Genomic DNA, 16,623 nt, shown 5'->3' on the forward strand with positions numbered 1-16,623 from the left:
CCCAATTTAATGGATGTAGGTGGCAAGACTCAGGAGGATGAAAAGACTTTTTTTGAACTATGCAGCTAGCAAGTGACCAAACCAGAACTCAAGCCCAGGTCTCCTAGCTGCCAATGTCCATTGTTTCTGTGACCCCAAGCTACCTTTAGAAAAACAGAACTTAATTAAAAGCTGTAGAGGGGTCTGGTGAAGTGTGAAATTGTGAGGTAAAGATTTTGTGTGCTATAGTGGTGGGGACGGACTGAGTCCCAGAAATTGTCTTCAAGGAGAAAGATCTTGAGTTATGCCTGAAAATAAAACTATAAGAATGTTTGCAGAAGGAGATAATTAAGAGTGAGTAGTGGCTCTTCTTTAGTTTATCTCTGGAGATGGTTTCACCGGAACTACATGGCTTAGAGTACTTCAAAGCCATCCCATCTCCACAGATGGCAGTGGGATGAAGGAATACTGTAGATAAAGCTCTCCTCCAGTCTTCTAAGAGCTTATCAGCAATTACATCAATCATTGGTCAGATGGAGCAAATGTGCATGCCGCCCCCTAGTGGTCCTCCTTCTAGAATACAGGTTTACCCAAGGTCCTTAAGTAAAAATGATTGCCTTAAGGAAGTCATTAGTGAATCCCTGTACCCAACCCAATACTACTGTGTACCCCCATTTCATGTAAGTCTTCATCTCCTGATTTTTTTTTAATTCAGAAGACTGGATTTCTGTATATGTCCCTGATGTCCTAAAAGCAAACTCATCCATTCATTCAGCATCAAAATAAACAAATAAATAAATAAATAAAACTTTATTTTTCATTTAAAATATATATATTTCAATCAATAGGCACATTCCAGTGAGTATTTACTTACCCCCTGGAATAAGTGTGCCTGGAATAGTATTAGAATCTGGGGGTACATTAGTGAACAACCAGAAAAAGCAGTCACTATCTCCAAGGAGATTATATTGTAATGGAAAGGGGCAGAAATAAATAAGGAAGAGGTAATTTTATATTGTGATAAATTCCATGAAGGGAATTAACAAAATGGTGTGTGATCAATAGTAATCATGGAAGACCCTCCGAGGTAATAGTGGGCTAAAATCTAGAACCTTCTTCATGAACAACTTGGAGAGAAACATTCAGGCAGAGGGAATACAGATGAAAAATCTCTTAAGTGGTAGAAAGTTTGGCCACATTTTGGAACATAAAGGAGGCCAGATAAGAAGAACCACAGAGAGAAGAAGAGATTAGCATGTGGGGAAATTGAAGTGGTGGGTCCTAGAGGGTTTGAACTTATTTTAAATGCAATGAGGCAAAAGGAGTTTTAAGTAAGGAAGTGACATCTGATTAGTAGACAGGGCAGAATAGTTGTAGACGAAAAACCAAGACAGCCTCCCCGACAGAATGCACTTCCAGCAATAGATTTCAAATCTATATAACAGTTATTACAACTGATAGGTTTACCATCTGCAGTCGAGTCTCAGGTAGGATTAGTTTACTTATCTGTGAAGTGAGAGCAGAATTTTAGACTCAGGAATATCCTCTCTATTTTGTTTCACTTCTAATTATGAGTAGAAGAAAAGCCTTTATCTTGCTATGGAATCTTCCTGTTGATAGCAGTGCACTTCTTGCATGAGAAGACCGGTGATGGCGTGTATGTCCGTTTCCCTGCCTGTTGGTCAAAGGTCAAAAGTGTGGAGGAAGAGCCTACAAATGCAAAAACAAACAAAAAACCCTACAAAATTACAAATATTAATGCCAGTTTTTAAAAATGTTTTCATTTAGGTTTGGGAGGGGAGAATTAATTAATGGAAATTTAGTATTCCAGGATGGCAAGATTTGTTGGAAGCACTGGGGCATGGTGGTGATGGTGTTGCTAGAAAGTGAGTAAAATAATGATACTACTTTTAACAATGATTATGGGAAGAATAATGCAGTTAAAGAATGTGAGGTTTGTTTTAGTAATTGGAGATAGCAAGGGAAATGGAAAATGTCCACTCCAAGTCCAGTATTCTGTGTGTATACATCCCCCTACCCATTTTTTTTCTTTCAGATTCACAATACCTAACTTGCCGAATGCAGAACTGCACAGAGGCCAACAGAAATAAACCTTTCCCAGGCTACATTGACCCAGACTCTTTGATTGTCCAGGATGATTATGTGTTTGTTCAGGTATGAAAGATCCACTTCTGCTGATTGTCTCAGGCATTTCTCTTTCCTGCTTCTGTCCTAATGTAGCCTCCTTTGCCTGCTTATGCTCCCTTAAGAGTAAAAAAGGAAAGAAAAAAAATAATTATCTTTTTGACAAAAGGAACATTACCAAGTGTCGAAGCTTCTATGCTAACGGAATGTTAATTAGCTCCTTTGGGCAGCCTCTGGAGGACCTTATCAATACAGGGTCCTGGAGGCACCGTGTAGTGTACAAAGGTTGTCTCAGAATGATGCATGCTTCTATTCACCCCCCTCCTCTGCCTTCATGGGACTGAGCGGATGTGTCAGTCTCTTCCTATCAGAATAGTCAGCCAATCAGCCTGTTCCCTGATATTCACCTTAAAAATAGCAAAACGATGGGAACAGGAAGCTGTGGGGTAGCTGGAGGTGGTGGGAGGCAGGGGTGAGGTGGAGAGTAATCAGCCATTATTGTCTTGCTCTGACTGTGATTAGGATAAGAATTAGATGGGATGTACTCAGCCGGGTTTTTCACTCCTGAAGAGAGTGGCAAACCTTTTGAGGTTGAGTGGTTAGAAGAGACAGGGAGCAAGTATGCTTTGCTTCTTTTCAGTATTTAAGGAAAATTCTAGGCTTGTTTAGATAATGCTCCAGTTATTAGTTAAGTTTGGACAGACTTCACTTATTGCTTCTCATACTAAAAGTGACAAAGGTACAATTGCTAAATACTCTGTATCTGTATAGTTTATATGTTTATGAATTAAATATACATAATAGTTTGTATGTTTATGTATTAAATATATATACTTATATATGTTTATTTATGCACACATACTATATATACACATACACACACAATTTCACTATGATTGAGACATGTTCTAAACACTGTTATATGTATTTGGACAAGAAATCATAATTCAGAATATTCAATCCCATGTTTTAAAGAAGCAAATGTTCAAAATGCCCAACATCATCCTATGTACTCTTAAAATGTTTCACAAATGATTACACACACACACACACACACACACACACACACACACACATCAGTTTTCCTTAGGGAAATGAGTAACGGGTACTCTGATAACCTCAGCATCAAATTACCAAGTGACATTAAAATGGTTACCTGTATTGGTTCTATCTATAATTCATTTCTCTATCTCTGTTTCTCCCAGGAACTTTTTCTGTTTTCTAATAATAGTTTATAATCCACATATATAACTCACAAATGGGAATCAATTCTGCATTTAGAGCATTGTATATTTTCTACCCATGCCACTGTGAACATGATCCTGTAAGCCATTACGAGGACTAAGAGGTGATCTGGCCCCATAATGGTGAAATGATAACTTCTGGTCCCTTTGTTTTGTGTCTGGTGGGCATTCACCCAGAGCGTGTGTTGACACAATCTGAGTATGCACACTCCAGCAGAGATTCCAGCTCTGGATATTTATATGGATTAAGAGCGGCTAAACCAACTCATAGAAACGGAGAGTGGTGGTGGTTGCCAGGGATGGGGTTAGGAGGTGGGAAGATGTGAGTCAAAGGATGCAAATTTCCAGCTATTAGATGAATAACATCTGGGGACCTAATGTATAGCATAGTGACTATAATTAACAACACTGTATTATAAGACAGTTGTTAAGACAGTAGATTTTTAAAAATATCACCACACACAAAATATCATAATTGAGGGGATAGAGGTGTTAACTAACCTTACCATGTAATCATTTTGCAGTATACACAGGCATCAAATCATCACATACATCTTAAACTTACTTATGTTATATGTGAATAATATGTCAATAAAGCTGGGAAACAAGAGCGGCTACAAAGGAGAGAGATTGGCAGCGGAGCCCTTGACATTGCACAGAGTAGTGTTCCTGCTGAGGCGGAGACGGCACCCCTTCTCACCGTACCTAGCACCCACGGGGCTCATTGGGCTGTATGTGCTGGACAGACTTGGAGGACTTAGCTCACAGTTTTCTTTGGGAAGATAGAGATCTGTAGTGATTTTGGAACCTGATCCTGGCTGGCTTTCTGGCTAATGTGTCAGCAGCCCTGCTGTATCTGAGACACACTCAGAGTCATCAACGTGACAGCATCAAAGGGAATTCAGTGCTCAGAGGTGACAGGCTCCAGCTCTGGCACTGTTTGACCTGGGCCATTTCCTTCTGGTATGGCATGGGGACCTGTTTGCACGCCCATAGTCTTGGGCTAGACATGTGGGGACTGCTGGTGGATGTGAAGCTAATATATACTCTGAGGCTTATATCATTAGAAAAAAAGAAGAAGAAGAAAAACAAAAGAAAGAAACTGAAAATGTTTCCTGGCTTCTGAGCCACAGCGCAAATTAAAGAATTATATTTTCATGCAGTGACTTTAGCTTGGGCCTCAGACCAACTCACATATACTGTATGAGTTGTTTTTGAATGGAACTCTAGTTCTTTACACTTGTCCACAATAGTCGTTCACACTGTTGGGTTGGCAGCTAGCCCCTGCCATTCATGGCTGTTTTTCTATGGCCTGTAACTGTTATAATAGCTCCTCTTACTTTTGTGTTTATGATCCAGCTGACATCAGGAGGACGGCCACATTACTACGTGTCCTACCGAAGGAATGCGTTTGCCCAAATGAAGCTGCCCAAATATGCTTTGCCCAAGGTATGACCTGAATGGATTTCTTCATTTCAGTATTTTCTCCAATTCCCACGTTCTCGCCTCCACCCCTTTCCCAAGGACCCTCATATTCATTTATCTCTTCTCATCCCCCATGACCTTTTTTCAACTTCTCTCTCTCTCTCTAATTCTTGCTATAGGAGCATCTGAATAGATTGTCAACTGATTTGCTTTTGCTTTTCAGTAATAAAGATTTTCAAGCAGTATGTATGGGTATTCTAGCAAGACAGAAAATAGGCCTTGGGTACATATTCTATCAGTACAACAGGTGTGATACATTTCTGTCCCATTTTATTGTTTTAATTATTGAGAGGTGGTGCATCTATATGGCACCCAACCTTTGCGTTGTCTCTCAATAGAACTTATGAGACTGGTTGTCTTTAGAGTTCTCAGGCACAGCTAATTTTTTGGACTTCCCCAAAGACATACTCCTTTGAAAATAATGACAGACAAAAGTTAAAGACCCTCTCAACTGCTGACATCCCTGGACTATCTTTCCAGCAACACTGAAGAACTGCGTTAATATGGAGCGCCACCTAGTGGAGGACAAGCTGACTTGGGAGCTCAAAGCTGTGGATTTCTGGTCTGAAATAGTTAATGTATTGTGCCTTGATCTTAGAGCAGGGGAGGTATGTATGGCTGTAGGAGGGGGACACTATAGGTTTAAATGTGGTTGTAGCTCATCTTTGAAACCTTTGGGCTGGACAAAGGACAAGGGAACCTTTTTTGATTGAGTGTTCATGACTCCTTATCTTGGTGTTTTTATCCATGACACCGTAGTACGCTGTCCTGGACCGACACCAGCCAGCTGCCAGGAAATCATGTGATAGATATAGCACAAGGACATCACAGGTCTCCTCTTCCAGGAGAGCCAACGGTAGCCAGTTCCTCTGGCCTCTCCAGGCAGAATTCTCTTTCTTGGCCATCACTCTGCCCCTAAGCCTAGCAGAAGTAAGGTGGGCTGAGACATCGGCCCATTCCAAATAATAGCACACATTAAATTTCACCGTTGATTCCAAAAAACGATATCCATGTTAGTAGTTATTATTTCCAGCTGGTAAGAGATTAATGTCAGTGGTAATTGCCCAGAACTGTATGTCTGTGACTGTATACATTTAAACGCTCCCTGCTCTTGATTCAGCTTAAAGTATTTTCCAAAAAGACAAGCACTTACACCTTTGGAGTTGTGCCTTATATGAGAATTGGGTAAAGTCCATACGTAAAATTAAATCTGGGTGTTGTTAAAATTACCCTGGATAATCTTTTAGGAAGGTCCATGAGGGATATGATCATGCCTCCTCAGTAAGTCCAACAGAGCCATTTTAGTTTTTTTTTCCTCTTAAGTGCTGAAATAAATTGCTATTTCTTTGATTGATCAGCAAATGCAATAGTTCGGCTTGCAAGATTTACACCTTTAAAAATAAGAATTAAAGTCAATGCAAGGAGACACTCTCGCTCAAGAGGCATGTGGGAATTGAGACCAAATCCGGAAGCTGCAGATGTGAGTCACTCCTCTTGTGTTCTCTCCTGGGGACATACTCTTTGTGTGGAATAAATCCAGCCAAACCAAATGCTGTTTGCAGCCAAGGTGAGGCTAGCGCTCAAGTCTCTGAGCTCCCAAACTGGCATTCTTCGTATTATACTTTTCTTCTCTTGAAATAAATTAATAACTTACTGTTATAAGATAACAGATCCCCCACAAATTTTGATATACCGGAGGGCCATCAAAAGTAAAAGTCCCATGGACCTAAGGAGCCCCAGCAATGGTTGTTGAAAACCACAGAACGATCTTTGGCTCTATTGGTGGGGTGTTAGGAAACACATACTTTGCGTTGCTCGTTCATAGGCATCACACAGACCACTTTTGACACTTGCCCCCAGTGATATCCAGCTAGTCTGGAAGGAAAAGTTATACTTTGAACCTGAATCAGCTGTCTGTCCCCTCCCTTTACTATCCCAGAGGAGCATGCTCCATTACTAGCCTTATCCGAAGTATGAGGGTAGAACGCAATGATTAATTTCTCTTGTCCCTGGAAAAATAGGAGCCAGCACTGCAAATGAATGTATTATGTGGTCCAAGCAGGTGTTCATTATTTAAGGCAATGAGACGCCTCATTACAATCCCATTACACCTTCAAAGAATAGCCCCAGCTTGGGTGGAGTGATCTGCCAGAAAGGCACCTGTATTTCATGGCCTTCTATCAAAGCCAGGGCTGCCTTGGTTGGAAATGAACAAAGCTACATGCCCACCAAAGGAATCGAGACAAACCAGCACTTTCATGTTCAAATTTTCTGTAATCATCCACTGCCATTGTATCAGCTCTTGAAAGACCATGGTTACCCTGAGCTGTGTTAAAAATAATAATAATAATAATAATAATAATAATAATAATAATGTAATGGTAACACTGACCGGAGAGGGGGATGGGGAGACTTTAATGCTGCTGCTGCTATTAAAAGCATGAGGCCCCCCCAGACTGGGAGACATGGTGACGGTTTCCTTCCCTTAACTTACTTGGAGCTCATTCTGAGCTACTCAAGGGAGATGAATGAGGCAATACATATGAAAGTGCTTTGAGCATTTTGGAGGACAGATACTCTATAAAAGCAAGGTAATATTATTATCAGTATGGATCTAGTTGTCTGTGTGGTGGGAGATCGATGGGAATGGGGGCGTGGGTGGTGCATAGGATGGCAGCAGGAGGCCCGGATTCCAGACCTGCATCTGCCACTAACCTGCTTTGAAGCCTTGGACTGGCTTGCCAATTTCTCTTTCTCTGTGTTTTGTTTGTTTTGTTCTTTTGTCTTGTTTTGTTTTTACAATTTTAAAATGAAATAAATGTTACTCTGAATGAAATGTCCTTGGAGATGCCTCTCAAAAATTTTGTTCTGTGATCAAATAAGCTTAAGAAAAAAATGAATTCCATTCTATGCCCCTTGCCTTGAGAGTAACGATGGGTCGCTGGTGTCGAAAGCTCTAGGATATCCTACGAGCATGAAAACTATATAATTCAGCATTAATCAAAACATTTTACAAAGGGATCAATTAAAAAAAAAAGTCTGTTAGAATCCATCAATGCTGGTGTCCTATGGAACAGAGTTTGGGAAACGCTCTAGTAGAAGATCTCAGAGGTCACTTCTTGTTCTAAAATTTTGTGTCTCAGTAAAAGTATTGAACAGAAAGTGCCACTTTATGTAGAAAGAGCATATTTTCCTGATAGAGGAGAATGTAGGCAGGAAGAGAAAAGAAAGATGACATTTAAATATGTCAGATCTTTCAATTAAGATATCTGAGACCAACATTTTTTAAGTCTCTTCAATGTAATTGGATTATATGGAGAGAGAGAGAGAGATCTGATCTTGGCCCTTATCTAGAGATGGTCATTCGAATCTGTTATTGTTACTCCACTAGTTCTGTAGGTGACCTTGAAGCGCACTGTGTTTTAGTTCCGACTCTACAAAATAAAGATTTGCATGCGTTGGGGTAATATAGTTGATGTATCTAGTCCCTAGCATTTATTAACAAGGTATGTGTGATGGCCCGGACTTCAGAGGTTCACCAGTGCACAAATTCACTCCAAAGGCACAGACGTGGGCAGTAGTTACGTGGGGGCCAGATCTGTGCTTCAATATTTTAATCTGAATTCAGGCAAAATACTGCATCCAGCTGACGAGGGAGTGTGAATTGGGAGGAGTTATGTAAGGATTCCAAATGGCAGAATAAGGATTTGGGGCTTTGTCCTTTAGGAAGTGGGGAGCCACAGAAAGTTTGGCCCTCAGTGGTTGAATGGCCCTTGGGCTAATTTCCATAGCTAATCTCCTCCATTAAAAAGAAGCAAAACACTTGCATGAACCACTATTTATTAAGTATACTACTTAGCCCCCTAACATTTTCAGTGAACAGAAAGGCCAAATCAAGGTTGCTTCCATCCACAAAGGGGACTTGAGGACTTCTGTAACTGAAAATAACTAGCATGGAAGGAACCAATGCTATATGCCAGGCACTATTCTAGGTGCTTACCACTTAGTAACTGAGTTAGTCCTCATAGCTCCATGGAGGGCGTACTAATATCTCTGTTTGCAGGTAGAAATTCTCAGGCCCAGAGTTGAGTTCACACAGCTAAGTTATAGAGGGAGGATCTGAACTCAAGGAGTTTGACTTCAAAGTCCATTCTTTTAACCATTTTATTCTAGCATTCTCTCTGAAAGGCTTACAGGTGGGGCAGGCTGCTTAGCTGTCCACAGTCAAAGACTCAAAGGCATTCGAAGAATGTGGCTTATTTCTCTTTGTTTTGAGCCTATTTGCTTCAGGATTGTCTTCATCCCCTGCCTCCCTTCCAAGATATGTCTCTATCAGATCTAGACATTTTTTTTTAACTTTCTGATAATACCAGTGTCATTGTAGAATTGTATCTTATTGACTCTGTGTTGCATACCCATCACTGATCCAACCAACCACTGTGGTCAGCGACATTGAATATTCTGAATGCTAAACCAACAAGCTCTTTTCTGGTGTTGGGGGTAGAAGAAAGTAGCAAAGACTAAGTACAGGAAGGAAATTTGTCTGAGAATAATAAGGGTGTTTTTCAAAGAACATCAGCTACAATTGTCAGAAGGAATGGAAGTAGACATTTGACTGATAAAGCAATGGCCAACTTCCATACCAAACATAAGTTTGCATTATTGATCCACATTGAATTAATGGGAAGGATTAATTTTTGACCTCCCACTCTGTATTCTTTATATAAAAACATTACCAAACTCTAGAGTATGGCGTGTGAGACCCAAATAGGTGTAAGGAATATGAAACTCTGTGGACAAAGACTTCTTCCTTCTGGGATCATCGGAGTTCACTGTGATCGTGGTAAAGGAGAGACTTGTTCCTATATGTTTAGAGCAGGGTCCAAGCTGAATTGCTGATCGTTCGGCTGAGAGAACATGGACATATATTATAAGGAGAAATTTAGGTTAAAAGTTAGGTAGAACTTTCTAGCACTAAAATTTTCGCCAAAGAAGATTGGAAGCTTTCCTGAAGCTTTTCAAGGATGGAAGATGATCCATCTGGGAAGATTTGAGTACTAAGCTACACAAAGGCCAAGAATCTTTCCATATTGTTCTTCAGTCTTTGTGCTTATTTGTAATTCTGTTGTTTTGTTTTGATTTTTGGTTTTTGTAAGTTACACCAGTGTCTACCCCTTGAGTAAAGGCAGTAGACAGCTGCCAAGAGCTTATGCACAGAAGACAGCAAGCCTTGGTCTGTGTCAGCCTCCCCCTGAACATCCACTTCTCTGGAGTTCTGAATAGGGAAGAAGGAATTTGGAATTCCCACCCCAGGGACATTGGCTCACTGCCTCCACATTACATTTGCCTTGTTTTTATATCCTAGGAATACCAGAGTCTGAAAGCAGGACACATTTTCCCTCTCTCACTTAATAAGGTTTCCTGCCGAACTACCTAGAGTAAAGGTTTAAATAAACCACTAAGTCCTTGAACACTCATTGTGAAGATGAGTGTGTTGGGGTTCTCAGGCGAATGTTTTCCTCAAGGGCTTCTGGGAATTGCTGAGCCTTGGGGAGTGTTTCTCAAACTTTAATGTACATACGATGAATCATTCAGGTTTTATTTAAATACAGATTTTTGATTCAATAAGTGAGGCCTGGGAGTCTGTATGTTTGACAAGCTCACAGGTGATGCCCATGCTGGTGGCCAGGGACCACGCTGAGAGAAGCAGGGCTTGTCTATTTTCTCTCTCTCTCTCTCTCTCCAACTTTTCCTCAGATTTGCCCCACATAAGCCTTCTGAACACGTACCGTGTTTGTGCCTGGCAAGTATATTAGGATGACTGATTCTCCAAAGTTACACATATTTGAGAAAGTATTCTTCAATTATCTAATGAGGTAATTATAAGTGAGCTGCCAAGCATCTCTCTGCCCTATTTTCTCAGGACCTTACTGCCTCAGCCCACAAATGACAAAGGATATGATTAACATTTACTTAATTAATTATTATTTCACAAATACACAAAAGGAAAACTTTTATCTTCCACGACAGTGCCTAAGAGCCTGTTCTGGTGTTCTTCGTGAGAGTCCACTCTCTTTGGACACATGCCGTGTTAACGTATGAACTCTTCATCCTGTTCACTTCTCTGTGTCTTTCTTCAGGACATGCACGTCATCAGCACAGATGAGAATCAAGTGTTTGCAGCGGTCCAAGAATGGAATCAAAATGACACCTACAACCTCTATATCTCAGACACCCGTGGAGTCTATTTCACGCTGGCCTTGGAGAATGTTCAGAGCAGCAGAGGTCCTGAGGGCAACATCATGATCGACCTCTATGAGGTATGTCACAAGGCATGTGTAGTCCTGAGCCACTGCAGTGCCTGGGCGGGCAGGTAAGGGCCCACCATTGGCTGCTGCCTCCGTCATTTTAATTCCTAGTTCCTTATGTGGCCTCATTTCATTTGGGAGAGGGGAGGATTTGAAGAACATTTTTATTGGTTAATTTGCATTCCACACAACACCTCTGGGAGGAATCGTCTCTTGATGAAGTCCACAGTCCTTGAAGTCTCAGGGGACCTGGAGAGAGTGTCTGGGGAAGCAGTCAAACAATTGAAAAGTTTGAACAAGAGTGATCCTAGTGCGAAATTTAAAAATAATCTTGAAGGGCAAACAGGGTGTCAGAGTTTGAGCAAAAGGGCAGTGGGCATCCTCCTTTTCTCTCTGAAGAACGAACGAGGGGGACATCTTTGCATTGCACTAGAAGATACTCCCATTGGACCTGAATACCTTTCTAACCTGATAACTTCCACTGGTTAATTGTCATCTCCTCAGAGGCCCAGTGAGTGAGACAAAAGTGATAAATCTTTCTCTCCTACATGGGAAGGAGGGAGGCAGAGACAAAAAACAGAGTTTACCATATTTCCCTGAAACAACTATGGTTCTTTATATCTCAAACTGACCAGTGTACAAAATAAAATAATGTTGTTAGGTTGCTTAGCTTTCATACCAAATACCAACGTTTGAATGCCATTTAAAGCACAGCTAGGTAGAAAGCAAGCTGCTATTTGGGGATGGATTTTAGCCATTTGTCAGTCTTATCTTGCACCGTGAATGATTTATAATGGGTTATAACGAGCCATTGCAAAATGTATTCAGAATTTGGGAAGTGCACTCATTTACCTGTATCCTATCTGAAAAAAAAAAACCTGAAACCGATTCAAATATGTACGGTCATAACAATGCTATCTTTTGGTTGAGTGTAAGTTCATAGACTCAGGAGGTTGTTTATATAATGAGAAGCAAGGGAATGATATCCAGTATATCAAAGAAAGGAACCAATTTCATTTAACAAATTTAAACCTATCATTGTAATTCCTTTTAATGCTCTCTACCCCCCCCCCTTCTCCTTTAGACACTCTCGTGGATTTTCTTCTAGTATCTAAACTTCTCTGTATGTATAAAGTCTGTTAACAAACTTACATGCCCCATTCAGAGCCCAAACTAGCATGAGACATAGTCTGTGTGTATAGTGTGTATATATTTAGAAAAATGCACTGCAGACTTTTTTACACATTCACAAGGTTTTTCCACTCTTTTCTTGCCTATGTTCCAGATAAATATAGTGGTATCATATATCTCAGCCTCAAATTGAACATGTATCCTGGAAAACATTTACATATTCTGGTGATTTAGTTTCAAATTCATGTTGGATAAAATTGTGATTTTAAGTATAAATTTTGGAGTCAGGCTGCCTGGATTTAAATCCTAGCTACACCATGTATATGTATTCTAGAGACAAAGCCAAGAAGTTCCAAGCCTCAGTTTCCTTGTTTAAAATATGGAGCTATACATGGTACCTACTTGATAGAATTTCTGAGGATTACTTAAGTTAATCTTACCATATGTACTATGAGCAGTACCAAAAATGCATCAATGCTCAACAAATTGTAGATAGCATAATTAATATTATATTACAATGAGATTAAGCCCCAATACAATGTTCTATTCTTACAGTCTTAAAGTCTGCCCACATTGTTTAAATACCAACATCCTTCCACACTTTTGGATCTTTGTTTCTTCCCATATTGCACTTAGCATGGCCATAGGATGTTGCTTAACACCAACTAGCAGTCTTCTTATAAACAAGTGTAAATTGCCACATTTCTTTCTTCATTTGTAAATGTCTTGCAAACATTTAAATTGTAAGTGTGTTTTGTTGAAATGCCATGCATTTTCATGCCTGACTCCAGCGCTTACAATGGAAATATCTTGCTTCAGGATTCCGATAAGAAGTCAAAGCTGCTGCCCCAGAAATCACCCAGTTGCTTCCCTGGCCTTGACTCTGTCCTTGTTCTCCCAAAAACATTTGCTCATTTTCAGGTTGCATTTTTCCCTTTCTGATTAACTTCCCCTCTTTTCAAGTCATTGTGGAAGAGTTTTTTCTGGGATAAATTTTGTTTTCTGCCAAAAGAGATACCATTCGAATTGGTCCCTTGATGATGGAAAAGATGACAGATTTGGACAGGAATGACTTTGCAGTGTTCTGTTATGTACACCTGTTTTCATGAACGGTTTTCTGAATTCAGACATTGCTAACAGGTATGGAATGAGAAGAGGAAACAGGGTGACTTCCGAACATGGCAAATCATTTCGTAGCTAATCCCTGTGTTTCCCTTTTGTGTCTCTCTTGCAGTTGACTGTCCACAGGGAAACTGCTGGTTCTTGTTATCATCACTGTGAGCAGTGGTGTGACTGCATTATGTAAAGGTGTTCTGCATCCTAGGGCCCGGGAAGAAGAGTCTTTGGTTTTATTAGCCTGACAGTTCGCAGCAACTTGAATTGAAATTGATGTGATCAGAACGGCGGTGCCGTATCTGCTGATTACTTAGATAGAAAGAATATTGGCTGACATGGAACCTGGCACAAATGTTCCTTAAATCTGATTGTTCTGGCTAGCAGGAAGCTGAAAGCCATCCAGCATGAATTTCCCAGTAGAATTGCGATGAATGACAAGTGCTTAGAGATAAATGAAAAGTAAGAAAATCCATAAATGAATTAATAAGGAGCATAGATGAGCAACATATGAGGTAGGGGTGACAAAGATAGAATATATGGAGTGCACGTTTGCTCACATTTGGGGGTGACTGAGGAGGATGGCGTGAGTTCTTTGCTTGTATGCTTCTGCATGCCAATGACCTGTCATTCCTGTGTGTTCTTTAGGCTGTTTTAGCAGAGGCAAACTGTGTGATGTATAACGGTATGAGCCTGTGTATCAAGGATATGTATTGTTGATGAGTCTTTGTGGGAAATGCAAAAGGAAGCAAATTTCTCATTAAATTCAGTCATTTTGTTCACATATACACGTTGGAAACTTACAACAAATGTGGCTCTTTCTGCCCTAGAGGGACATGTATGCATGTGAAGACATAGGGAAATGTTGGGGACAAAGTGTTGGGTGACCATCTTACATGGTTTAATTTTTGAAATACCAGAATTTTCCTTCAGTGTCAGTTGCCCACTGAACATGAACCGCATTCAGAAGAGTCAAGGAATGTTAGGCAGGAAAGCTGGCCACAGAGCAAAAATGCTGGATAGTGATTTTTGTTGATGAAAGATCATAATAACAACAGATAATATTTTGGTTGCCGGTATGTGCCAGGCACTGTGTAAAGAACCTTCCATAATTATCTCATTCAATCCACATTTTAACTTTGTGATGCTGGGACCATAATTACTTCCGCTTTAAACATAAGTAAACGGAGGCAGAAAATGCTATCATTTTTGCAAGATTACAAAGCTTGTTAAGTGGCAGAATTAGTATATGAATCCTAGAGTATGAAAACTCTTAACAAATTATTCATGTCTCTCAAAAGATTTGGGCTTGTATTTGATTTTGGCCCAGTAATAGCCCTTAGACCGAAGGTCATGGAAGGGGAGGATAAGTAGTATTAGAGTTTACTTAGAAGAAATCAGACAAGAAAACAGTCTTGGGAAAACACCAACATAAACAGAATCCGTAGCTCTGGACCTATTCGCCACCTTCTGACCCAAGTCCTGAGTCTGCGGATATAGGTGAATTCAGGCAGTGCTATCATTGTACCTCCCAGTTTTGTCTGGTGGATGTGTTTCCGTAAGAGAAGCCTAGAAACAAGCGTCCTAAATTCTGTCATTCCCGAATAGCACAAATACTCCAGTGGCATCACGTGGGATGGGTGACAGAAGACAGCATGCCTGATGGTGGCCAGAGCAAAGGAAACATGATGAGTGTGTCTGAGACGTGTGATTCCTAGTGATTTCGTCTGGTGTGGATGATGAGAGGGGGTCTGACAGCTTTGGACAATATCCTCCCTCCTCTAGGAAGGGAATATTAATTAATGATGATGAAGAGCACTTTGGCTTAATGGACAATGACAGTTCACCCCAGCCAAGTGGAAAGGATTGTGTTGGGAGTGAAGCCACCTGGCTGGCAAATTCGGAAAGCAGAGATGCACGCATACGTGAGTGAGCACGGTAGGCATCATGGAAGACCTAACCAACAGGCAATGCATGTTTGTTTACACATATCGTGTCTTCTGCACAGGACAAGTGCCCCCTCGTTAAAAGAGAAAGCTAAACTGTTGTGATGATGTACTTACACTTTGATTTCTTGGGGAAAGGTGCCTCTTACAATGTAGCATAGGGGGTAGAGAAGAAAAACGCTCTCCCTTCCAGGGCATATTTCTTACAGGGCATGGAATGTCACCATCTAATTATATTTAAGGCTACTCTCTCCTTAGGAGAGGAGTGCTGCCTGGGTAAGTCAGTAGGGAAGAAAAGAATACGTGGACATTTTGGAGGGGAGTGGGCTCCTTGACTGCAAAGTCACCCCTGGCCTTTCTCCCTCTGAATACGTGTTTCTCCTGGCTGCGATCCTCTCTTTAGAACAGAAAAATATCCTATATCCACAGCTTTGTAAGATAGTTTGGAATCAGGCAACGTGAAGACCCGAGCTTTGTTTTTCTTGCATTTCCTTGGTGATTCACTTACGTGTGGAACATAAGCAATAGCACGGAGGACATCAGGAGAAGGAAGGGGAGACTGAAGGGGGTAAATCAGCGGAGGAGACGAACCATGAGAGGCTATGGACTCCAGGAAACAAACTGAGGGTTTCAGAGGGAAGGGGAGGTGGGGGGGATGGGTTAGCATAGTGATGGGTATTAAGGAGGGCGCACGTATTGCAATGAACACTGGGTGTTATATGCAAACAATGAAACATGGAACACTACATCAAAAACTAATGAAGTACTGTATGGTACCGTAACATAATAAAAAAATTTTAAAAAATAAATTTAAATAATTTTTTAAAAATTAAAAAAGAAAATTATCCTATGTTCAAAGCCCAAAGAAATTTGAGTCACGAATACATTCTCTTTCTTGCCACGCTTTTGTTTCATAATTTTTATTCTCTTCAAATTTTGACACCTTGGATTTATAATTGAAGTCTGAGACCAAGAGGGTGGGAGGGATCACCTCCAATTAGCAGAAGAGTCAGAAACAAGCAGAAACTCTTGTTTAGGGGTCTTCCCAGCTTAGCCTCCCCATGGAGCAGGGGAGAGACTAGAATAGAAGAGCACCCTCTAGAGATGCATGTGAGAAACAGAGGAAGTGGGTGGGTAGACATGTCAGCACTTTACCCAAGGGAGAGGGAGATGGCCTGTATGAAGCAGGGAAGCAGAGTAAGGGAGGGCAGCACTCTGAAGCTGTGTAAGTGTGCGGATGTGCTTTCTGGTGGCCTGAGGTTTCAGCTGCAA

General features: G+C 40.8%; 1 protein-coding gene across 4 annotated transcripts in view; it reads left to right on the forward strand.

Moving 5' to 3' along the window:
* The window catches only part of SORCS1 (sortilin related VPS10 domain containing receptor 1), a 483,023-nt gene that overhangs the window by 365,086 nt on the left and 101,314 nt on the right, over nucleotides 1-16,623 (forward strand). For all 4 annotated transcript variants that reach the window (XM_045803063.2, XM_087862723.1, XM_045803062.2 and 1 more), the window contains exons 7-9: nucleotides 2,036-2,154; nucleotides 4,728-4,817; nucleotides 10,994-11,173. In XM_045803063.2, coding sequence (XP_045659019.2) covers nucleotides 2,036-2,154; nucleotides 4,728-4,817; nucleotides 10,994-11,173 — 389 coding nt within the window. The remainder of the gene's footprint in view (nucleotides 1-2,035; nucleotides 2,155-4,727; nucleotides 4,818-10,993; nucleotides 11,174-16,623) is intronic.

The sequence above is a fragment of the Ursus americanus genome, chromosome 6 (assembly GCF_024610735.1).
Source record: "Ursus americanus isolate L20-20 chromosome 6, mUrsAme1.1.p, whole genome shotgun sequence".
Classification (NCBI taxonomy): Eukaryota; Metazoa; Chordata; class Mammalia; order Carnivora; family Ursidae; genus Ursus; species Ursus americanus.